Source organism: Electrophorus electricus, chromosome 10 (assembly GCF_013358815.1).
Source record: "Electrophorus electricus isolate fEleEle1 chromosome 10, fEleEle1.pri, whole genome shotgun sequence".
Classification (NCBI taxonomy): Eukaryota; Metazoa; Chordata; class Actinopteri; order Gymnotiformes; family Gymnotidae; genus Electrophorus; species Electrophorus electricus.
In genome coordinates, this window is record NC_049544.1 from 22,226,842 (window position 1) to 22,251,166 (window position 24,325).

At 46.2% G+C, this 24,325-nt stretch overlaps 3 protein-coding genes across 5 annotated transcripts in view; 1 reads left to right on the top strand and 2 right to left on the bottom strand.

Annotated features, from left to right (window-relative positions):
* The window catches only part of si:dkey-283b15.4 (cytohesin-2), an 11,996-nt gene extending 9,929 nt beyond the window's left edge, over positions 1-2,067 (bottom strand). The window contains exon 1 of the mRNA XM_035530901.1: positions 1,901-2,067. Within this exon, the coding sequence (XP_035386794.1) occupies positions 1,901-1,967 (67 nt within the window). The 5' untranslated portion in view covers positions 1,968-2,067. The remainder of the gene's footprint in view (positions 1-1,900) is intronic.
* A 1,222-nt stretch (positions 2,068-3,289) lies between these two features.
* On the bottom strand, positions 3,290-16,046 carry sphk2 (sphingosine kinase 2). Its single transcript, XM_027003124.2, has 7 exons — positions 15,449-16,046; positions 11,293-12,974; positions 9,835-9,984; positions 8,486-8,580; positions 7,095-7,210; positions 5,272-6,931; positions 3,290-5,077 (listed from the first exon to the last, which is right to left on the bottom strand). The coding sequence occupies exons 2-7, from the start codon at positions 11,795-11,797 to the stop codon at positions 5,015-5,017; spliced, it is 2,589 nt and encodes an 862-aa protein (XP_026858925.2). The 5' UTR covers positions 11,798-12,974; positions 15,449-16,046; the 3' UTR covers positions 3,290-5,014.
* A 68-nt stretch (positions 16,047-16,114) lies between these two features.
* On the top strand, positions 16,115-24,210 carry cnot3a (CCR4-NOT transcription complex, subunit 3a). Of its 3 annotated transcripts, none has more exons than XM_035531041.1 (18): positions 16,115-16,255; positions 17,025-17,088; positions 17,225-17,292; positions 17,412-17,486; positions 17,734-17,823; positions 18,233-18,361; positions 18,448-18,543; positions 18,772-18,991; positions 19,158-19,285; positions 19,399-19,455; positions 19,565-20,435; positions 20,633-20,744; positions 20,873-21,014; positions 21,210-21,309; positions 21,641-21,851; positions 21,975-22,107; positions 22,330-22,455; positions 22,789-24,210. In XM_035531041.1, exons 2-18 carry the CDS (start codon positions 17,064-17,066, stop codon positions 22,885-22,887), a joined length of 2,682 nt encoding a protein of 893 aa, XP_035386934.1. In that variant the 5' UTR covers positions 16,115-16,255; positions 17,025-17,063; the 3' UTR covers positions 22,888-24,210. The 3 variants fall into 3 exon arrangements, with proteins under 3 accessions (XP_035386934.1, XP_035386935.1, XP_026858940.2); XM_035531042.1 differs by having other exon boundaries at positions 18,778-18,991; XM_027003139.2 differs by having other exon boundaries at positions 17,028-17,088.
* The last annotated feature ends 115 nt before the right edge of the window (positions 24,211-24,325 follow it).

Below are 24,325 nucleotides of genomic sequence, written 5' to 3' on the forward strand. Positions count from 1 at the left end.
ATTCTGTTCAGGAGAGGGTATGGAAACACACAGTGCATTGGGCACATAGAGTGAACTGGGACTGTGAATGATATTTACGAGGTAACATGTCCATCTTCTTCAACCTGATGTATAAAAATAACAACACATGTCCAACTTGTTTAACCTGATATACAAAAGTAATAGCCGCAGGCCTGCCTGCGTAGTTGATGGCGAATGAGAACAAACCAATAGTAACCACAAAACTGTGCCAGTGACTAGTGACTCACTACATTACTATAGACATGAGGATTTCCAATCATGGAAAGCTGTAGGGAAATTGGGAATGTTGGGATGTGTGTTTGCTTTCATCTAAATGGGCCTGTGATTTTAAGTGTCCATAAGCTAATTAACAATTATGTACAACAGAAATAAACCAAAATATGGGCCAAAATATGGGTCAAAATATGGGCCAAAATATGTGAAATAAAAAAGGTTGTGGGTTCATTTTTTCCTGAAACATCTTAACATTAGTTTTGTAAATTAGACCATCTAGTCAAGCTGTCAAGAGACTGGAACTCAAGGTGCTAACTAGTTACTTGTCTTCCCTTCCAATTAGTTTGATGAGCTTCTTCAACGGATAACTTATAATAGCTCACAAATATAAATCTAGAAAATATAACATAACATTGTTAGATAACGCAATCGAATGGTTAGATTTTATTGAGTAAATGCTTATTGATGACTTACAAGTTGTTTAAACACCAGGGGACTGGGACAGGAAATTCACTTTAGCTAGATTCTATACATTTGGTATAGACTTGTTATCTGTCAGCATTGTCCATGTCCTCTAAAAAAATAATCGTAGTAGCCTAAGAACAGTAATTTCTGGGTCTGCTGTTGGGTCTGAAGGTGTAATCTCTCTCCATTTCCTTTAGGGTAGACAGCCAAGGAAAAGGAAAAGTTTGGATTTTTTTTTTTGATTTTTTTTTTTTTTTTTTTACATTTCGTTTTTCTGAAACATCTTAATGTCAATTTTGTGAATATTGTTTACCAAGTTTGGAAATAAAACAGCATTCGTCTGGAAAGTCGAGTGCACAAAGGTTAAATTCAAATGTATCTGATTATGCACAGATATACATGATATATTCACCTACATTTAAAGAGCTTTTAACAACAGGTTTTGTCACAAATCATTAGGGGTCCGGGCTCGGGCCCCTAATGGACAGTTAGAAGGAAAAACTCCCTAGTGGCAGGAGGAAGAAACCTTGAGAGGAACCGAGGCTCTGAAGAATCCAGCATGCTCCCATCGAGATAGGATGGCAAACATACGCATGCTTTAGTAGCTGTCCTAAACAGTGTACCTACAAAAATCTCCGAATATCTCTCATTAGTACTTAAATGCCAGGTTAATCTCTGAAATAGAAGACAACGAAGTCCCCCCGTCCCCAAAATGTCTAGCTAACAGACAGCTAAAGAGACAGAAATGCCAGGTGCTTCTGGACCATCCAGTCGAGCTGTCCAAAGACTGGAACTCAAGGTGCTAACTACTTCTTGGTGCTTGTCATGCCTCCCAAATAGTTCAACGAGCTTCTTCAAACGATAGATTATAATAGTTCCCAAATATATATCTGGAAAGCATAGCAACATTATTAGATAACGCAATCGAAAGCTGATCAATAACTGATTAGGTAAGCTTAGCTTAGCTAGCTAACTATAATGATTTCTAGCCAGCTACCTAACCAAGCTAACGCGTAAATCTAACAAGAACGAACAAAACAGTGCAACTTGATCCAAGAGTAGAAATATAATTCGGCAATAAGAGTAAAACTAGCAAAGTATTTATCAATAATTAATCCTCGTTATTAAAACGGCATATCATAAGCTAGTTATGCCAGTGTTACATTAGTCCAAACAATACCAGACATGAGACATAACTTACTGTAGTCTAGGTCATCCATTTTAGGGGCTTTGCTTTTAGGCATATATGTATCAGACTGGAATGTCATTCAATTAAGGAATAAGATGGATATATAAAATACCCACAAAATAAAAAGGAAATAAATAAATAACCAGGCGGAGGTAGCGAAGCCTGGGGTTTCTAGACAAAGGAGGAGTCGAGGTGACACCGGATTTTACGTCAGTGTGGCCAGACCGTCCACCTCAGGCTGCCATCTTTGTAAGGACGTCGGGTTTGGAACGCCATTTTGGAAAATACCATATATGGGTTAAAATGGCTGAAACGTAACCTGAAGGTCTCTTTAATTGGCGAATTCCAGCTTTCAAAGTCGAATTATCTTCCACGTGTCATACAATGTTATAAAACATTTCATCAGAATACTGTACACTTTGAGCACAGCATATGTAGCTTAGCGAAAATATAAAATACTAACCCAAGAACTCGAGCAACCTACATAGTCACGTTGCTTCTTAAGTCATACAATAGCCCGATGTTAATTGTTCTGATTGGACTGCGCTTTTATACTAAATATGGTTAGTCTATATTGTTAATATGAAATATTACAAATGTAATATTAGTCTTGTTCTAATGCACATGCACACTTACAGGGTGTTTACACACCAGGTGACTGGGCCAATAATTAAATTCTACACATAGCACGTATGGCATTTTGTGTAGATTTGTTTGTCAGCATTGTCCATATCCTATTAAGAAATAATAGTAATATCGCCATTCTCTTTAAGGTAGCCAGGCCAGATAAAGCCAGTTTCGATTTTTAAAAATGTGTTTATTTTTTTAGATGCTGCTGAACAGTTAGACACAGAGGAGGCGAAACTGTTTGGCAGGGCTGTAGGGAAAGCGGAAGCCTGTAGAGAAGGCGAGATAACAGACCTACTGAGTCCTTGCTGGCACCGATTAGTGGAAGGGGAAGGGATGCTATGAAGAGGCAGATGAAGGAGAGGAAGAATGTCTGAGACATCAGCTTCCTTGTTTACCACATCACCCTGAAACTCACTCCCCTGGCTACACCCTCCCTCCATCCACCCTCTACCTCACTCCTCTCCACTCCCACCCACAACCTCATTGAGTCCAGATACACACTGCCCTTACACTCCCCCACCCCTGCTTCACTCCCCTCCTGTGCCTTCTTACAGGAAAGGCTGCTGATACACAGCTGTGTTAATGTCACTTCCCTTTACTGATAATTATTCAACATTCCTACGGAGTTCAATAAAGGTTTTCCCGACTTCCAGGACCCTGTGTTCTGTGCTGAGGGAGTACAGGCCTTACAGAGGACCAACAGGAAGCCTAATTAACTTGGCATGAACAGCAGTGAAGTCCAACCACATACACCAAACAGAAAGCTGGAAATCGGGTGGACTTTCAGTTAGATTTAATCATGAGAATAAACAAAACATTTTAAACTATACAGAACTATGAAATGTACATTCTCTCTATATATTTATTATATTTTAGTAGTAATTACAATTTTATTATAAGCATCATAGAATCATCTATTAACAAGACATCTTAAATGGCATTATCATCTTGCACAGCAGTTCAGAACTGTAGTATACCACTGCTGTAAAGCACAGCTAGCCAAAAGAAAACAGGCAAAAACAACTAAGTGCAAATATGTGATTCCATCACCAGGCCTCAAATCCGCTCCTGTACAGATGGACCCATGCTGACTGCACTACACGGGGGAAGCGTTGAGCGTTTATTTAGGACGGGGGTATTTAATCCCGCTCTCAGACCAGCCCACACCGTTACTCTCATGCAGCTGCTAACAGACCTCAGCCAGGTGACAGAGGCCGGGAGAATGAGGACTCCCTGGTTTAAGGCAGAAGCAGCCTCGCTGGGAGTCCTCTATGGGCAAAAGCCAGACACTCCGGGTTTAATTCCAGAGCGTGATAACGTTGCTGGCGTCAGACACCCGGGGTTTATATGGCTCTCCTTACCTTGGGGGTTGCTTTTCAAAAGCCAATTCTAAAAAAAAAAAAAAAAATGCAAGTCACTCTGAAGAGACACTCAAATGCAGGAGACCAAGTCACTCAAACTTCCACTCAAGACACTCAAACAGGCTCTGCAGTAAGATGCAATAATTTAGTAAATATAAATCTTTCTGCCATTTTAAGATAATCATCACATGATTTTGAAGGCTTATTTCTAAGAAAGGTTCAACATTTCCTAACATTTCATAAACAAACAAACAAAAAAGAAATTAAATCCAAGCAACCATCTTGTGTAAATGCAACAGACCTGGCTTGCATTAACATCACTACATGCTGCTTAGACAATCTGGCAAATGCACTATACACCAGAATATCCACGTTTAACTGTTCAGCTCATCTATAAGATTACTGTTTCCTGCAGCTACCTAAATAAAATGTCCCCACCACGACTGTTGTTCTAGATCCTGTAGTTGTAGGCTGTTTAAAACCTAACCTTAAGACACCAAACTGAAGTCATTATGTCTCTAAATGGTCCCACAGTAATGCATATGGAAGAGTCTTCCTAAGGGATGGAGGGAGACAACGGTCACTAAAATAAACTGATTTTAACTACATGAGGTCTTACGGTTAATTGTAATTATTAAAGAAAAGGGGAAAGTATAAGGGAGAATTGCACATGAAGTTGAAAACTGAATATGCATGGAGACTATGGACCACATTTGTATACGGCTGTGGCTAGCTCATCAGGTGTTCCAAATCAGAATGTGTTAGTATTCTACCCCACCCCCAAACTCTCTGTAGTAAGGCAAGGACACTATGGAATTGGCACTCGAGCCAATCACAAAGTAGATGTTTGGTGCACGGACTCAGTGCACACATTCAAATGGTCCCTTTCTCCAGACCTTTGTGTGTCCATGCTGCAGTCTTGGGGAAGCTAAAGAAACATACACAGATGCACATACCCACCCCTTCATTACATGGATTGGTAATCTGGGCACACGTAGCTCAATTAAGTGATTCCTTCAAGGAAATTCCAGTAAACAAGTTATTGCAATTGTTGGCTATTCCACTCCGCAGACGTGGATAGCGCTTGTAATGTGGACAGTGTACAATAATCCCCTCTTGTTTAAATCCCCCAAGGTCAGAACCTGGTGATCTTCACCCCAGAGTCTCCTACAATGAGACGGGCCATTGAAGGATGTATCTAAGGGGAGAGAAGGCACACGCGCGCGCGCGCACACACACACACACACACACACACACACACACACACACACACACACACACACACACACACACACACACAGAGAGACAGAATGATGAAATGCACTCCACATTTTATCACGCGAGTAAGTCGTTTGGTGTCAATCTGCTGTCGTCAGGCCCTGTGGTGGTTACCTGTGCCTGCAGGGGTCCGTAGGGCACCAGCTCCCCGTCCACGGTGAGGGTCCCGCGGGCTGAGAGCGGCTGCAGGCGGAAGGCCCGTGCAGACACGTGGCTGACGTAGGGCGAGCTGAGGCCGAGGTGGGCGCCCCTCTCCATGGCCAGGAAGAGCCGCAGCAGGGTGGCCCGAGAGATCCCGGCCCGCACAAACGTCAGGTGGATCAGGCCATCGTCGAAGCGTGCGTGCGGAGCAGCCAGAAGGTCTGCGCCCAGGTGCGACTGGTAAATGGCCAGCACCAGGACGAAGTCGCCCTCGATGGTCACCCAGTCCCGCGTGGGCAGGGGCTGGTCCAGAGGGGGCAGCAGGTCATCATCAGGGGGTGGGCAGAGGGAGGAGTGAGACGTAGCAGGCTTGGCCAGGTCAAAGGAGAAGGACGAGGACGAGGAGGGGCAGAAGGAGGCGGAGCCAGGCGTGTTGGGCTGCGGAACCAGGTAGTCAGAGCTTGGGGGGGAGGTGCAGGACGGGGGCATAGGTGACTGCGACAGAGAGAGTGGGGGGAATTTGGGAGGGAGGGATTTGGAGTGTGCGTGCTGGAGGAGGGAGATGGGGCGGGGCCTTGAAGGACTCCGGTTCTGATTCTGGTCCGGGAGTTTTGGTTTGTATGAGAACGGCGACTGGCGGAAGGGGGAGGAGATGGTAAGCGCACGCTCACGCCCCGGGTCCAGAAGATACGTCTCTCGCTGGAAATAGCTGCCGTTCTGCTGCCCATCGACCTCCATCGCTACGTCCTGCTCGGAATCCGCGCTGATTGGCTGGCTGAAAAAGGCATTGACGAGCTGAGTGGAGGGGGCAGAGTTTTTACGAAGTGTCCATCTCGGGTCTGGAGGCGTGTCTGCTGTACTCTCCTCGCATTCCTCTGCCTCTTTCCCTTCCTCCACACCGTATCCCTCCCTCATATCCATCTCCCTTTCCCTCTCTTTCTGCCGCCCCTCGTCCTCCTCCTCGTCCTCCCCATCCGCGGACTCATTCTCATTCCCGTCTCCCTCCTGTCTTTCGTTGGACTCTGAGCTGGACCCCGACATTTTCTCCATCCTCTGCTCTGCCTCCATCTCCCTCTCTCTGTCCTCAGCGAGGCTGCTGGCCCTGACGACGCCGGTCCCTCGTGCCCGCTCTCTCCTCTCCTCCCTCTCTCGCTCCCGGTCACTCTTGCTGAGGCTCCTTTGCTCACTGATGCCCATGTCAGAGCAGGTGCGGTGGATGGGCGTGCGGCAGAAGCCCTCTAGGCCCTCCGTGATGCTGCGGGAGAGAAGCCGGCGCGAGGGCTGGGAGGCGGAGTCGGGGGCGGGCTCCACCACGGCGGGGGGCAGGTAGGACAGGCGGCCCCGGTATGAGCGCAGAGAGGCCAGTCGCACCAGTGTTCCCAGGGTGAAGCGGGCGGAGCCAAGTCCCCGGTAGCGCTCACTCTCAATATCCACGTCTGACACAAAGCCCCATGCCACTGACAGGAAGGAGAACAACCTCGTGGACGTGGATGGATGGCCGTTCTGATTGGACGAGGAGGAGGATGCTAAGGGGCTTGTTGTCACAGAGACCAGGTCCATGGGTCTGATGCCACCCCGACAAAGCAGGAAGCAACAGTTGAGGAGGAGTGGCTCCCGAAGGCACATGTCATATCTGACAGACACACGGGTCAACAAATTTGTCAGGTGTCATATCTGACACTCACAGGAGTGAGTGTGTGATGGAGACAGGTGCGTTGTGTGATGGGGGACAGGTGAGGTGAGGAGTGCGGTGTAATGGGGACACGTGAGGTCAGAGGTGAATTGAGGTATCCTACCCTGCGTAGTGGTTGATGGAGCCGGCCAGGGCATTTCCAGAGCCGCAGGGCAATATTCCCACAGGTGTTTTTATTGCTTGTTCCCAGTCTGGCCGGTCCATGAGGCCATTAACTACCTGCATGGAGAGAGAAACATTTAGTCATGCTGCTCCTCTGAAGACTACCAGCACACAGAGGCACACAGCAGTACACAAAACATAATGTGTAGTAGTGCATCTAATTCAAAGTGTTTTCAAGTGTGAAACAGACTGAAGTAGCGAATCACAGACCCTTCAGTGTCTGTATAACTATGTATTAAAAAGCACACGGGTGGGGGGGTAGAGGGTTAAATACAGCTTAGCAGAAAGAGGTCAGACACAGGCCATCAGACACAGGCTGTCCCAAGACAATTTACACCCACCAAGCTTTAGTGCTTTACCAGCCCTTTATAGAAAGACAGATCTATAACAATAATAATGTTTTTCTTGGTTTAAAACAGGTTTTGTCTTATAAAAATAAACTAGATATTTTATAAACAAGATATTTAAATCTTATGTTTAAAATGGGTCCAAGATGTAGTCATTTGTTTGGTTATGTGTAAAGAACTTGATTTTTACCTGATTTGTTTTAAATACAAACTAGGTCCAATTTAAATGCCAGACATTTCCACTTATGGAAACAAACTGTTTATTATTAAATGTCAGTTATTAAAAGTCAATGATGGTCTTTAAAATGATCCAAAATATCCTAGAATCCTTAGAACTTTTAATAATTTATTATACAGTAATACCCATCATTATATAGTTCAATATATAGCCATATATCATAATTAAATTACATAATTAATATAATTAAATATATCAATTTGTAAAAGCTATAAAAGCTTTTGTAGTTGATATAAAAGACAACAAGAACAATGGCTCGAAATACTCACAAAGCCATAGGACAGGACTATACCATGAACAATATATGTGGGGCAGATATGCTACATTGCAGGACAGATCTGTACTGTATTACAGCTATACTAGATTACAGAGCTATAACGGATTAAAAGAACTACATTGTGGAACAGAGCTATACTATAGGACGAAGTAAATGTCGGTCATCTCTGCACTGCGGAGTAATGACCACTAGAGGATGCAGCGAGTGAGCGCAGTGATGCTTTGTAGCCATCTCTGTACTGTAAGCCTCTCTGTGCTGGTGGGTTACAGTTCCTTTTCTGGTGTTATCTCCATGTTTCAATTTGTCTTTTGTTTCTGTTTGTGTTCCGTTATCTGGTTTTTCCTTCATGGATTTACTGTGTAGCGTTAGTGCTACAGTTTAGTATAGAACTATACTGTAGGACAGATCCATGCTGTCATAAAAGAACTATACTATACTATAATGCAGAGTTGCACTGGGCCGTCACTCACTTCATGCAGCAGCCCATCTCCAGAGACGATGATGATACCATCCCACTCACGGAGAGCAATCTCCCTCATCAGCTCACGGGCATGGCTCGGGTACTCTATGGCAATAGAAAAACAACCTTGGCATCTGCACCCACTGGGGGAGCTCCCAAGGGGGGGAGGCGGGGCTCTCTCTGACCTTTTCTTTGCTGAGTAGCAGTCAGCAACTAGGTCCTAGCTTTTCAGATTCATTGAAGTTTTAAAGAAGACAACATTATTGTCATAAAAGTAATAAATGGGTGATTCACTCTTCATTACCCTAAATTCAGTAAGAACTTAAAACATGAGTCTGGGTACAAACCTAAGAGTCCTTTAAACACTTCACTTTTCACATTATAATAATAATTCACATATGTCTGGCACCCAGCATTCACTAACGACATACATTTATATGCCATAAAGCTCTTGAATAACTTGCAATCATTAACTGAAGTAGTGGCAGGTGACATTTATATTTTCAAATTTAGCATTTGGCAGACGGCCTTGTCCTGAGCGATTTACATATTAATCAGTATTACAGTGTGTGCTGCCTGGGATTCAAACCCCTGGCCTTGGTGTTGCCAGCACCTCACTCTACCAGGTGAAACGCTAAGTGACACAGGGGTTTGTCTCTCTAAACCTGCTGAGTCAGCGGTCTGAGGGGGTGAGGAACTGCACATTCCCTGGCCTGGATGCTACAGATGTCGTAGACATTAGATGCGCTGTAGATTCATTCCTCTACGCACCATGAGTACATGTTCAACAGTTTGGTCTTCCACTGCTTACACAAATGTTGTACATTTGTGAAAAGAGGTCAGTGAAATCTGATCAGTGATGGCAAAACTATTTACTTTGCACCACATTACTGGCACCTCTGCATTACCAGCACCGGATGGGTGGGGTAAATGGTATGAGTGGGGGAACAGGAGGCCAACGGGAGGGGCAGGGAAGAGGCTGGGCTACCAGGAGGAGCTGGGAATGGAATGGGAGGCCCCTACTAAAGCTGGACTGTGTCACTGAGCATTTATTCAGGTGTGGAATTGCTGCATCACTGCCCTGCTCAAAGAGCCAGTCGCCATCTCGTCATAACTGTCTTGACATCTTCATTGTTCGTAAAGCCTTTATTTTATTTTTTTTATTTGTCCGAATACGTCACTCAGTGAAAGGTTAGATTTCACTAATGTTTTCAGTGGAAGATCAAACTGATCAATAGAAAAGGCTAAGCTCCCCGGGGACCATTCTGGATCTCAGCACGGACTACATTCAGTAAGACGCAGGACGGAGCATGTCGGCTAGAGGAAGAGTTGCTATTTCACTGAACCAGTCGGTCGTACTTGTGGGTATGAGGTTGTAGCTGATGTTGGCTTCTCTGATCATCGGCAGGATATGCGTTTGACACCAGTCCATGGCCTGACCCCGCCCACTGAATGGGTTGACCAATAGCAGCAGACGACGAGGGCGGGGCAGCATGCTTTTGCTAAATTCTAAACAGAGGAGAGAAAGAAAACAAACAAATAAACAAATGGTCTCATATACAAACTATAGTAACTAGATCCAAAATCTGTCTGAACACAGTTTAATCACACTAACCCCAAACAAGACTGGAAAACGCTGAAAATTAAAAGAAACTAACAAAAAGCAGACAAGCAAACTATAAAAAGAGAAAAAAACAAAACAATAAGCAAAACAGGGGGTAAAGTTCTTCTCTATCCTTTACAGCCTGGGTGTGGGAGTGAGGCTGAAAATACAGGGACAAGGTCAGTGAGATACTGTTTCTTTTGGCGCCGTCTGTGTGAGTGCGCCAGACAGAATGACAGACAGGGCGAGACAGACAGGTAGGCTGCATTGTCTGTCCTGCTCAGAGAGGCTTGTGGAGATTTGACCCAAACCCACTCCCGCTGTAACAGACCTACCCTACTCCCGCTGCGAGTGGCAGACCCAGACCCTCTCCCGCTGCGAGTGGCAGACCCAGACCCTCTCCCGCTGCGAGTGGCAGACCCAGACCCTCTCCCGCTGCGAGTGGCAGACCTATCCCTGCGAGTGGGACCTATCCCTCTCCCACTGCGAGTGACAGCCTAGCAGGCAGTGCGTGCGTGTGTGTGTGTGCGCGCGCAAAACATAAAACACACACACACGACAAAGGATACACAGTTAGACTGATAACGTCAAGCCTGGACACACACAAAACACAAACCCATGTGTGATATGGCTGACTGCACTATAATCTAGGAGTCAAAGTTTCCTGTGAAACAATCCAGTAGGTATGACTGTGGGCTATAGCAGTGTGGATTGAGCTCAGCAGTGAGGAGACCAGCAGAGAGGAAAACCAAAAGATGCTAACATCGTCCTGTAGTTTTCAAAAAGCATTCTTAAGCCACCAGCAACTGTTACTATGAAATAAAATCAACAACTCTCTCTCTCACACACACATGCGCACGTACACACACACCGCCGAATTCAGTGCACTGCATTGTTTCAGAGACCTGTAAGAATGAATGCACTAAGGGTTTGGCACAGGATTTGGTGGATGTTTGTTCATTCTGAACAGATTTCATGATATTTCAAGAACGACCAGCATTAGCCTGTCTAAGCATCTTATGGCCACATATGGCTTGTGCTTGGTTAGTCCTGATCAAGGCAAACACAATTAAGGATGACCAAGCATAACAAACATTTCCTACATTTGTCTGCTCTGGCAAAGGACCGAATGGGTGTCACGGCCGTTTGGTCACGGCTGTTTCCGAGCAAGCATGAGCATAAGCGCGTGCGTGCACGCTCACACACGCACCCACCTGTAGTGGCGCTGACATCCAGGCCCCTCAGCAGACAATGCACAGCTGCGTTCCACTTCTCCGCCTCGGTGCGACTCTCAGCCTGGTAGGCATGCACATTTCGGCGCCTGGACACACCCTTCCTGCGTCGCCTGGGTGGGTACCAGTAGAGCACCAGCAGTGGAGGTGCAGGGGCACGTGGGCAGCTACACCCTGTCAGCTCTGCCAGCGGCAGCTGCAGCCAAGAGGCCTTGCCCGGACGTGGAGACAGCCGCTGGATGTGGATGTGGGTGGGGGTGAGGGTGAGGGCGTAGCTGGACGAGGCGGGGCTGAGGGGCAAGGACACCCCTGTAGGTGTGCTGGGGGAGCTGCTGCCGTTTGAACCACTGCCCCCGCCCGCCCCACCTCCAATTCCTCCACTGCTCCAGCCTGCAAACTGCCCATGCAGCAGGGCTTCCTGGGCCATGCCTGGGGGCGGGTCTGGGGGTGGAGACGGGGAGGGGCTCTGGGGCCCTGGGGAGCGCATGTTCACAGCAGGATATTCGTAGGGAGAGGAAAGAGGCAGCTCCGGTGGGTCATGCAGAGAGTTCGGAGTTAGTGGTCAAGTGAGGTCAGGATGGAAAAGCAGATGGGTGCAGTAGTCTGAGGCAGCAGATGAAGGTTCACGCTTTCATCAGTTTTTAAAACCCCTGTACAGGCTTGCAAGTGAACTCACTTAGCTTCAAACAACCAGACTGTCTAGTCAAAAATAAATCATCTTCAAGAATTAAAAGAAATTGAAACAAGTAAAATGCATAAAAAGGCAGCAGATGTATCCATCACTGATAGCACTACCACACCTCTCAATCCTGTCTGCTTGAAGCAATAATACTCGGTCTTCTTCCCGACACCACTGTGCCATCATGCGTGATGTGCACGTCGCATTAAAAAACTCTACAATCCTGGAGGCCGCTGGTCAGCTCTCTACAGCTCACTGGATGTCGCACATTTAAATACCACAACCTTTGCAATGCTCTGAAAGGCTTCGCAAAGTCTAAAAATAATTGTCTAATCCGACAAAGAAAAAGTGACTATCTGTTGTGAAGGATATAAATACTTGAACATGACTTTCTTATATCAGCCTGTTAAAATAATCTTGTTAGTGTTGCTTGCAAATGATATCAAAACACAGTGCAGACATTAGGTAGCTGCTCAACAACGCCCGCTGTCTTGAGGTCAGAAAATGTAAAACCAAGTTATACTAAAACACCACTTAAGACATAAATTATTTAACCTATGAAAAACAATTCAGGGATATCAAATGGGAACACAGAGAATGTTTCTCTAAGGGTAGGGTAGAGGATTCTCTCAGCAGTGCAAGGTGAATACCCTTTAATGAAACTTCAGTGTCAACACTAAAGATTCTTGTCTAATCCAGTATAATTGCCTTCCCTTTCAAATCATCAGTCTGTGGGATGATGGCCTTCTGCTCCTGTCTCTGTCTGCAAATGTAGCAATTATAGGTTACATTCTATCTTTAGTCATCCAACTGACACATGCCACAAAATCCAAGATTTATAATCCATTAAAGTCCCAGAATTCTTCAACAGCAGAGAAAAACACACTAGCTCCGAAAGAAAACAGAGGGTTAGTGGGGGGAAGAGTACTATGTCATGACAGTTTTTCTCCGTAATCCCTCCTACACATTTAACTTCAGGGATGTCCTAAAGGCAAACAGAAAGAAGCATAAATATAACAAACATAAGTCAATGTGCAGCATATTCTTTTGGTATCAAGTGTCTAGTTGACCCATGAACAGTTATAAAAAAAAAAAAAGAACAGTTATGACGTATATCAAAGATGTGAGTCAGCAAGTTTAACAGACACGAGGCGGACCGTCTCTCGGAGCATGACAACAACTGACTGGGCAGCGGAGGGCTGATCTTGCGGTCCAAACGCAAAGCTCAGCATACACGAGCGTAAGCAGAAGTGAAGCGGAGACGGCGGTGGAACGCGACGCGGTCACGAGGCCTCGATTCCAAATTGGGACAAAAAGGCTAATGACCAACGTCGAGCCGCACGAACTCAGCGCGTGCCCACTCACGACTGACACCTGCATCCCACTGTCTGGGCACAGTTGAATAGTTGATGTTTTCCAGATAGTTGACGTAGTATTTTTGTCACAATTTGTGCACTGCAGTCTGCTGCTTGCCTTGTGGAGAAATCACAGATTTTAAGCCTAAACTCGTAATTCTTACACGCGCACACCTAGGTTTTCTATCAAACGAGAGACGCATACGTGCGTAGCATATTTCAACATTTTGATGGAGTTTGGAAATTTTTTTTGCGCTTTGTTTGTTTTTTGACCGATCGATATAACTAAGCGACAGAAAAATCGCTCCGGCGGGTCTTGTTCTCGCCGATCTGCTGGATGCAGACGAAATCAATATCTGGGCGACCTCCACGGATCTGGGTTTTTAAAAACAGCGCTCACGGGCTCGTGCTCATTGTTGTACCTCGTGTCCTTGAAATACTGGGTGGGGACACCGTTTGCAAAGCAACTCCAACTCTCAGAATGTCTGCCAAATGTCGGGGAAAAATGCATTCTCTGCTGCCCATTCTCAAAAAAATCATTACAGCAAAAAAAAAAATTTTTTTTTTACATCGACAAAGAATTGTTCCTCTCATACATAGGCATTCTCCAGTAATTACTCACTAGTTAACTGAGCAGACATTTGCCCTGGAGGGCTATAATAAAAGGGATCAAGATGAAACAAAGTTCAACGTGGCCATAAAAGGAAAGCGATCCTAGTTCAGAGATAATTCAACTGCACCTCTCTGTCCCCAGAATACCAACACATCATACAGTATTCTGTTTATTTAAAAAGGTTCTTAGTTACTTCAAAAATACTAGGATAGTTTTCTTTCAAGGGGATTAAAACATCGTAGCTTACTAACTAGCTCCCCAGTTTACAAAGACATTTGAAGACAATACAACAGAATATAACCTAGGTCACATGCCATGGCAACCCAATATAACCTACACAAAACCAGGTGAGGACTCAACAACGGTCTCACAAGAAAGGCAAGTTACACAGCGGTCCGTTATAAGGAGCCGTTAAAGATCCTCTCAGCGAGCAAAATAACATCTAGCTAAATCACACAAACTCCGTTCTACGAAGCAATTTAACTAAACCGTTAAAACGTGGCTTGTTATCGATCCCAGCTAAAGCTAGACAACTAGCAACCTGACTAACTAATAAACCCAGTTAGTTTGTAGGCTGGCTAGGTTAGCAAGAGTTGCTGATTATACCCACACGCTACTGTTCCTAAGTGAATTCGACAAAACAAACTAAGATAACTAGCTAGTAATTTGCCACCAACTGTTAACATTTGTCTTGCGAAGAACAGTCACATTTATAGCCAGTAACATACATAACATAATAACATAACATAACCTATATGTGTTAGCTGACACTTGTGAGCTTCTTAGCGGTTATCTTAGCTAGAATAACCAGCTATACGTCTCGCTAGCTAGCCTAGTTGCGCTCCCGAGTTGGATGGCAGCAAACTGATGCCATAATAAACACAATTTCCAGGTTACAACTTCAGCATCTTATAGTTCGTTCATTCAAAACGAACCGTCGGGCGTTAGGATTTGACGTTAATGCCATAGATGCAAAATACAGTAAACTGGTCAACAACAAATAACTTGCCTCACGATTGTTTCCCCGCGACGAGACTCTGTCTTTCTGCCCCTGGCAGCAGCGCTGTAATTCAGGGACTCTCCACCAATCAGGGTTGAATTATTTGAGTGACAGATGAACAACCCAATACTAAGGGCTCGGAGGCGTTCGCCTATTAACATTACTAACCTGTCAATATTTCCCGATCAATGTTCAACTAAGGGCAAACATGCTAACAATCTACTGCTATCCGTATTTACGTTAATCCTAGTTTAATTTCACACATCTAGATATACTTGTCCATAATTACTAACTCAGGGAATCTTTTTTTCCGTAAATATAACCTTTCACCCAATATCTGGGCCAATGACATAAAAGAAATGAGTGACTGCAAACTCTATCCAATCACAAAACTGAAAAGGATTAGAGGCCGATACGACAAAATAGGGTCGAGGCTGTCACTCTCGTTTTGGGCTGCTCTAGTCATTACACTTCAGACATTTTTTACTCACCTGGTTTTCCATTGACCTCCGAATTAAAGCTTGTATACATAATTTGCGACACGTGTTGTTGCGCTAAATGTTTTCGACCACTATTCTACGTTGTAGGTAGTCATTTTTGCTGATTCTGCCGCAATAATCATCTAAAAAACTACATTTCCTATAAATACCCGCTCTACAGCCCAGCCCTCGTCGGAGTGTGGCTTAATCTTCGCTATCTCGCAATGGTAGCGCGGTCGCTTTGTAGTGCTCCTTGGCGATGTCCTCTGCTTTTTATATTTACTAAAAAATCCTACGCTTTGATCAGGCACTTAAATGTCCTGCAAATGTATTTGTGTAGCTAAAGAGCTACATAACTGGTAGAGGGACACAGTCAAGAAAGCCCGGATGAAACCGCGCTACCAGATTTGCCAATACGTCTGCCCGGTTGCGGCAATGGATATGTAGTTCGCGAGATTGGACTACAAAATGAACACGAGTTTTTGCCTAGTTACATTTTCAAAAAATGGTGAAATAATCCTTAGTACAAATATACCCTGTCACAACGCAGACTAATCTAAGGATGTTACGGCTCTTGTAACGAATCCGAATTCCGAACGATAGCTTGTGTCCCGAGCCCATTCATTCCTTCCATTGAGAACATCACTTCCGCTACGCGGGTTGACGTCATGGAGAGGCGGGGCCTCACGTCCATCTTTAATGTGCCGAGGAGATTTGACGAGAAGAAAACAGTGAAAATTTGAAGTAAAGAGTTCTCGAAGATTTTTTTTTATTGTGGCTTCAAAGCGATATAAACGAATCACACATATTTGAAGAAAGGTAGAGGATACATGTGCATTTTAAAATGAACAGAGTTTTAATAGGTTATGTATTAAAACAGCTCTCTCTTCTGCAAGCTAGCTAGGTAGCGTTAGCATAGCTGGTTTAGCGTTAGCTAACCTACCTGTCCTGGAAGCTCCATCGTTAGCCAGATCATCATCACTTTATATTAATTTTTAGCTCGATTCATATGCACCGTGATTGATTTGACGAATTAATTACATTCTAGTTACATAACGGATTGCTCCGAGAATCGGTGATCTGTTGGCAATCCAACGGGAAAATGTCAGAGCTAATAGTTTGGCAGTTAGCTAGGCTAGGTTAACTGACAACGTAAACACGGTGGGCTAACGTTTTGTGTTGAGGATCTTACGATGTTGCTATAAAGATATCGATTTTTTTAAGTAACGTCGTTCAAAATTTACATAACGATGTCTTTAGTGCTATACACTTGTTGCAAAATGACTTAAGCTTAATAACCAGCTATCTTGTTTACTGCACAAGTTGCGAATTAGCTAGTTAGTTATGCTAGCTAGTTAGCTGACTACAGGAATATTTATGTAAATTAGCTAGTGTAGTAAATCTTGCGCGTTAGGTACAAAGCTAGCAATCAACTCGTATACATTTTAAATTATTACATTTTTGTTTGAGTCTTTATAATAAGATTAAGTTTGTAGTAGCTTTCTCCGTGTGCCTAATATGGACTATAATACAGGTTAACACGCCGATATGTAAGATGAACTACTAATTTATTATTACTCTCTTTCAGCAGTGGCAGAAGGTATGAAGACAGTATCGTAGCGAAGCCATGGCTGACAAGAGAAAACTCCAAGGTGAAAGCATTACGAACAGAGCTGTATAATACCTGTTGTGTATCCTCATGTTTATACGCTTATCGACTGACGTGATTCTTTAAACTGACACAACAGTCTGTCTGAACTGAATCTTGTGATATCCATACACAAACAGGTGAAATAGATCGATGTTTGAAAAAAGTCGCAGAAGGTGTGGAGCAGTTTGAAGACATTTGGCAAAAGGTGAGATTTCTCTATAAAGGAGTTCTGTTGCCAGAATGACAAAAAACAACAGGTTGCATATCGGCTGTATAATTCCATGTTTGGAAGTGACATAATCTGCATGTGAATGTACTTCACAGCTTCACAATGCAGCAAATGCCAACCAGAAGGAGAAATATGAAGCAGATCTCAAGAAAGAGATTAAAAAGCTCCAGGTGAGAAACATTTAAATACAGCACAGCTGTCTGTCTCTTAGGTGCAGGTGTGCTATGTTACCTCCAGCTGGTGATGTTTTTTTTCTGCAATCATTTGGTCATTGCTCATTGTCACCACTCACTTATGAAAGACACTCCTGTCTGCTGGTCTGGACAGATCAGTGCAGGCCAAATGTGTGTGAACGGAAACTGTATGTTACTCTCAGTGCTGTCCGTGTAACCAGTGCATTATACGTTCATCTTGCAGCGATTGCGTGACCAGATTAAGACATGGGTGGCATCCAATGAAATCAAAGACAAACGGCAGCTAGTGGAAAATCGCAAACTCATTGAGACGGTAAGAACAGAATACCAAGGGTCCATACAGCACATTCTTCTGGCGCATAACTTTCCGCTGGTCTAACCTGGAGCTAGATGATATAGACAAAAGTACTGCAATCTGATAATGTTCCTTCATATTAGGTTTGCAGTAAGCTTTGCAAATTGTGAAGGCCAGTAATATAACAGCAAATAAGAAGCATGCTGCATAGGCCTAGTCTGATTTGTGTAGCTCATGTGACCGTCCCGACCACTCTGGCTGAAGCAATGTTTGTAACCTCCGCTACCTGCAGTGACAAAAACATTAACACCGTAGCCAGATGTACCCTTGACCCACAGCCTAAGTGCACATAAAAGCATATTACTTGTGGCGCATGCTTGTGCTGTTCATAGACATCTACCAAGCTCTCACTCATGTCTCTCCTCAGCAAATGGAGCGTTTCAAGGTGGTAGAGAGGGAGACCAAGACGAAGGCGTACTCTAAGGAGGGACTGGGATTGGCTCAGAAGGTGGACCCTGCCCAGAAGGAGAAGGAGGAGGCTGAACAGTGGTTGACGGTGAGCCACTTTCCCGTTCCTCTTCGAATACGGGGGGGGGGGGTGTTGCGTGAGCCCTGCACTCACCCTCTCTCTGCCGCTTGCAGAATACAATCGACACACTAAACATGCAGGTGGACCAGTTCGAGAGTGAGGTGGAGTCTCTCTCTGTTCAGACGAGGAAGAAGAAAGGAGACAAGGAGGTGAGTTGTCGCCGCAGTGCCTGCCTCTCCCAGGGCCGTCCTCGTGCTGTGCCATCGTGCTCCCTCCTTCACTGTACCACGTTCTCATGTCCCGCCACACCAAGTCACAGCACGTCACCCAGGATGCGTGTAAAATCAGGCCTGACGCAAGAGGCCCGGGGCATTGCACTGAGCTGCGTGTGTGCATGTTGGCGTGTACGTTCGTGCACGTGCGTGCGTGTGGTGTAGAAACAGGACCGCATAGAGGAGCTGAAGAGGTTGATCGACAGACACCGGTATCACATCCGCATGCTGGAGACCATCCTGAGGATGCTGGACAACGACTCGGTACAGGTGGAGGCCATCCATAAGATCAAAGATGACGTGGAATACTACATCGACTCGTCACAGGAGCCTGACTTCGAGGAGAATGAGTTCCTCTACGATGACCTGGACCTGGAGGACATCCGTAAGTGTGTGTGTGTGTGTGTGTGTGTGTGTGTTTGACTGAGGGAGGATATATCGTGGCCTGAGCCGAGGAAGGCCTTCGAATCGTGCTTGAGTTCAGGTAATTCCATCTGGAGTTGAGTATGGCTGTTCTCTCTCTCTCTCCCTCCCTCTCTTTCTCGCTCTAGCATCGTCTCTGATGGCCACCTCTCCACAGGGACACAACGATGAGGAGCCGTTTCTCCAATCAAGCAGCACTCCCACCTCTACCACGTCATCCTCACCCATCCCACCATCTCCAGCTACAGGCACCACTGTAAGCCCTTCGGCCTCTCTCCTTCCAGCTCTCTTTCCAGAACTTTCTCTGAGCAACTTCTGTCCTCTCTGGTGTGTGTGTGTTGTGGTGTGTGTTTGTTTGGTGTGTGTTAGGAGAATTCTGAAGAGGAGAAGAAAAGAGGGAGATCAACAGACAGTGAAGTGAATCAGGTGGGATAAGTATAGTGTTTGCTGTGTTCGATCACGTGAATTTTGGACGGTGCGGTTCTCACGATGCACTCACCACCTTTTTGCCACTCTCTCCTGCCTCCTGTCTCAGTCTCCCGTCAAGAACGGCAATCCGTCCCTCTCCTCCTTCTCCTCCTCCGCGTCTTCAGGGTTCTCCTCCTCCTCTTCCCTCGTGTCCATGGCTACCGTCGTTGGGGGTGCGGCGGCAGTCTCTGGGGCCAACAGTCTGCTGGGCAGCTTTAGCAGCGCCGTGCAGCAGCACCCCCCGCAGGCCCAGGCCAAGCTGTCTTCGTCGTCCTCCTCCTCGTCCTCCTCCTCATCGTCTTCCTCCTCGGGGGGTTCCAACAACGCGCCCAGCCCGCCGGGCCACGCCACACTCCCTGCTCCCTCCACACCCTCCCTTCCCACCTGCAGCGTGTCGGGTCTGGCTGTCTCCAGCTCCCAGAGCCAGACGGCGCCGGGCTCTGGCCCGGCTGTGACCAAGGCCGGCATGGTGGTCACCAGCAGCGGTGGGACGGCACCGATGCCTGGGCCGGGCCAGGCGGGCACGGCCGGCCCCCACAGCACCGTGGCAAGCCTTCTGTCAGGCTCCACGCCCGCCCCTTACGCTCAGGCAGCTGCGGTCGGCACGGCAAGCAGCGCCCCTGGTGGACCCATGGGGACTAGCAGCGGGGGCGTGGCGGGAGTGAGTGCAGGCTCGGCCAATAACAGCACAGGGCCTGGGCTCAGTTTGCTGAGATCCGGCCCTGGGCATGGGGGCATGCTAGGCCTGGTTCCCGGGCAGAACCCACTGCAGACGCCCACGCAGGTATCCATGAGCCCCGTGGGCACAGTGCCGGGGGGTGGCACAGCTCTGGGCATGTCAGGAGGGAATGGAGGCAGTGTGGTACCCGGAGGAGTCGTTGCCGGGGGCGTGGCTCCTGCCAGACCCCCCAGTGTCGTCAAACAGAACGGCGGCACGAGTGAGTGCTGATAACCTTTGGATCTGTTCTCTTCTGTCTACCGGTCTCTATAATCATGACGTCGTCTAGTATAAGTCTCTAAAGCAGGCCTTTGTGCAATCAAGCTGTCTAACGTAAGCTTTAAGGCAGGTCTCTGTGTAATCGACCTGGGTTAGCAGGTTAGCTCTCGCTAATGTGTGTCTGGGGTTTTTCTGCAGACCCTCTTGCTTACAGTGCTGTGGTGGCCGACAGCAACCCAGACTCCGGCCTCAGCAACGCCAACCAATCCCAGACGAGCCAGCCCTCCTCCAGCAGCTCCTCGACCAATCAGTATGTAAAAAATATTGTTTTTAAATATAAAATGAAAATTAAATATATTTTAAATATCATATATTTTTATGATGTTTTGGTCATTCTTACACATTTTCTTTCTCTCTCTCTCTTTGCGTCTCCTGTAGTCTGGATAATGGTCCTAGTCTGTTGAGTTCCATCACATTGCCCCCCTCCTCCCAATCACCTCCTTTCTCAGACAGTACCCCTGGTGGTGGGAGTCTGCTCAACGGGCCGCACTCCTACACACCCAGCACTGAAGCCATCAAGGTTTGGACCCTAAACCTCTTGTGTTGCTGAAAATAGCAGTCCAGCGTCTCGCGTTCTAATTAGCCTCTACGTATCAGTCTGCACTCTGTTTCTCTGTGTGTGGCTAACCCCTGTCACCGTGTGTGTGTGTGTGTTTGTGTGTGTGTGTGTGGGGGGGGGGGGGTTAATCCTATCGCTCTCTGACTCCCCTTACAGGGTCCAGAGGCTCTCAGCTCTCTCAAAGCCATGGCCGAGAGGGCAGCTCTGGGATCAGGCCTGGATGGACAAATCCCGTCACTTCATCTAAGTGACCGAGGTACTGTATTTTACGGTGCACACTATTTCATGTGACATCACCTGCCATATCCCTTAACCAGCAGGTCTGTGGACACAGGAATGTACAGTAATATCCCTGCAGTGTTGATTCAAGACCAGCAAGATCAGCCAACATGCATGTGGCTTGCCTTGGTTTAGGGACCTAGAGGGAGTTGTTTTCAGGGGGGACACATATACATGTCCAATAAAACTGCTGACCGTGGTGGTGGTGGTGGTGGTGGTTTTTATAGTAGCTTGTTTTAAATATAAATGAAAGAAGGCCCCAAAAGCGTCTCTTAATTAAAGGTTTAAATGTTTCTTCTCTGTCTCAGATTTAACTCCAGGTTTGTTTTCTGGAACATCCGCCCCGGCAGGGCCACCCCCGGCCCCCCAGCCTGCTGTGACTGAGGTCAACCTCCCGCCCTCTCTGGGGGCGTGTCCTCTAGGCCCCACCCCTCTCTCAAAAGAGCAGCTCTACCAGCAGGCAATGCAGGAGGCAGCCTGGACACACATGCCTCACCCATCCGACTCTGAGAGGATCAGGTACCCGCCCATACATGAACACACGGGGGGCGATGGCGTGTGCCTAAGCCGCACTTATAGCGCGTGTGCGGCCGTGCTACAGAGAGGGTGCTGGGCTGACTCTCGCTAACTCTGTTCCCCCAGGCAGTACCTCATGAGGAACCCCTGCCCCACACTGCCCTTCCACCACCAGGTGCCACCCCAGCACTCTGACTCCATAGAGTTCTACCAGAGACTGTCCACCGAAACCCTCTTCTTCATTTTCTACTACTTAGAGGTGTGTGTGTGTGTGTGTGTGTGTGTTTGGCCAAAGCCGGCCAAAGTGATTGGTCAGTATGTAAGTGTCCTATCTGTAGACTAACAGTCATATCTGGGGGGGTTTTTTGTCTACATTTGTGCTTCAATAATAACTCAGAGAATATAAACGTCCCTATGATCCAGAACTCCCTCATTAGGAGCCTGTACCCCTGAGTAGTGAACATGCATCTCTCTCTGTCAGGGCACAAAGGCACAATATCTGTCAGCAAAAGCTTTGAAGAAGCAGTCATGGAGGTTCCACACCAAGTACATGATGTGGTTCCAAAGGCACGAGGAACCCAAAACCATCACTGATGAGTTCGAGCAGGTGAGTGCCCAGACGGTCCCTCACAGACCCTCAAGGGAGTGTTATGTTCTAATGTTGGTTTTTGTTTTGCTTAATTGATCCTTTTTTTAAGTTTGTCAGCCAATGACATGAAAAATAAATTGAAAAATGAATGTTTTTGCTGTTGAACAAATAAACATTTAATCTTATGTTATTGTTAATATGTGGGCATTATACTGTAGCCCTGATGTAAACCATTTTATGAATTGCTGGCTTTGTTCTGAAGGTAGCAAACACATTTTCCCAGTTAGCTGGGTGATTTTACCCTAAGGGGACATAAGAGGGCGCTGTCTTAGGCTGCTGTTGTTTCCGCAGGGCACGTATATTTACTTCGACTATGAAAAGTGGGGCCAGAGGAAGAAGGAGGGCTTCACATTTGAGTACAGATACCTGGAGGACCGCGACCTGCAGTGACCCCCAGCCAGGCTGAGCAAACGAGCGAGCGAGAGAGAGAGAGAGAGAGAGAGAGAGCGCGAGCAAAAAGAGAGATTGCTATGACAACTGCTGCTGTTGACATTCCAAGGTTGAACTCTATGTTGTGGTTAGAGTTGGATGTAAAGTAGGCCTTTTTCTTTCAAAGAGAGAGCCCAGGTGTGCCAGAGAAAAGGAAGGGGTCGAGTGCCTGTTTACATTCAAACATTTTAATCTCCCCTTCTGTTCACCCCCCCACCCCACCCCCCACTGATTTTACTGAACCACCCTTTTACCCACTAACCAAGCAGGAAGGAGAAGGAGAGACTCTGAGTAATGAGATCCAGTCAAATACAACGTACGTGTAGGTTCTTGTGGAGTTGTGCAGTAGCCGGCGTTGGGGCTGACCCAGGCAGTGCTGCGTGACCGCTCGTCTAGTGCTTTTAGGGTTAGTCATGAATCTGGGCCCCGCTGGGAGCATAGGCACTGTACCTGTGCCTGGCGAGATAACGAGTCGACCATTAAATTGCTATGCAATTGCATTCTTCTCGGCCTCCCTCCTCATGCTACCACCTAGCCGTGGTTTTGTTAGGATGTGACAGCGGTGATATTAAAGGTTTTGTTTTGTAGCATCTATCTCGAGTGTGTCCGCAAGCAGACAGACTCTGAGCCGCCGGCCAGGTGACTTGCGTGTGATTTGTGTCTGTTTAATATGGCATGAGCAATTTACTTAAAAGAAAATATCTAATAAAAGAGAAATATTACAAATATGTAAAGTTCAAAGCTTTATATTTTGTTTCTCTCAGTCTTTTAGGTTGTTAGTGGCTTATGGATTCTGTTTCGTTTTGGATTGATGTGTGAAAATACTAGAGAAATCCTGTCTCAACCTGCGATTTGTTTTTTGTTTTTTGTTTTTTCCCCCTCAGCCATCTTGCTTTGCTGGTACCTGCTGCCAGGTTCAGAGTCACTGTTCCCAGTTACACCATGTTTTGGTAATCCTGTGCCCTTCACTGACTTCACCAACCCGATCCAAGATCAGTCTAATGTTTTATTTTCCTTTATTGTTTTAAAGAGGGGAAGACTAGGTGTGTTTAAGTGATGACTATGGCTACAATAACTATGACCAGAACATGAAAAAAAATTTTTTTCCAGCACCAGGACTGAAAAGTGCAGCTGATTTGTGAAGTTTTCTCCAAAAAAATGTTGTACAGAGTAATTTCTCATCCTCGCCTTTTGGACATTGTCAGGCCAGCATGACATGCTCTTCCGTAAGGCTGAGAGGGGGGAGGATTGTAAAATTTCAATAAACTACTTTTGTGAAACCGACTCGCCTAGTTTCCTGTCGTACAGGGTAGCTCACTGGTCTTAAAGCATTGCTTTGACAGCATAGGATTCAAACATTTCTTCCACACAGGTGACAAAATCAATGCACTCTAGATAA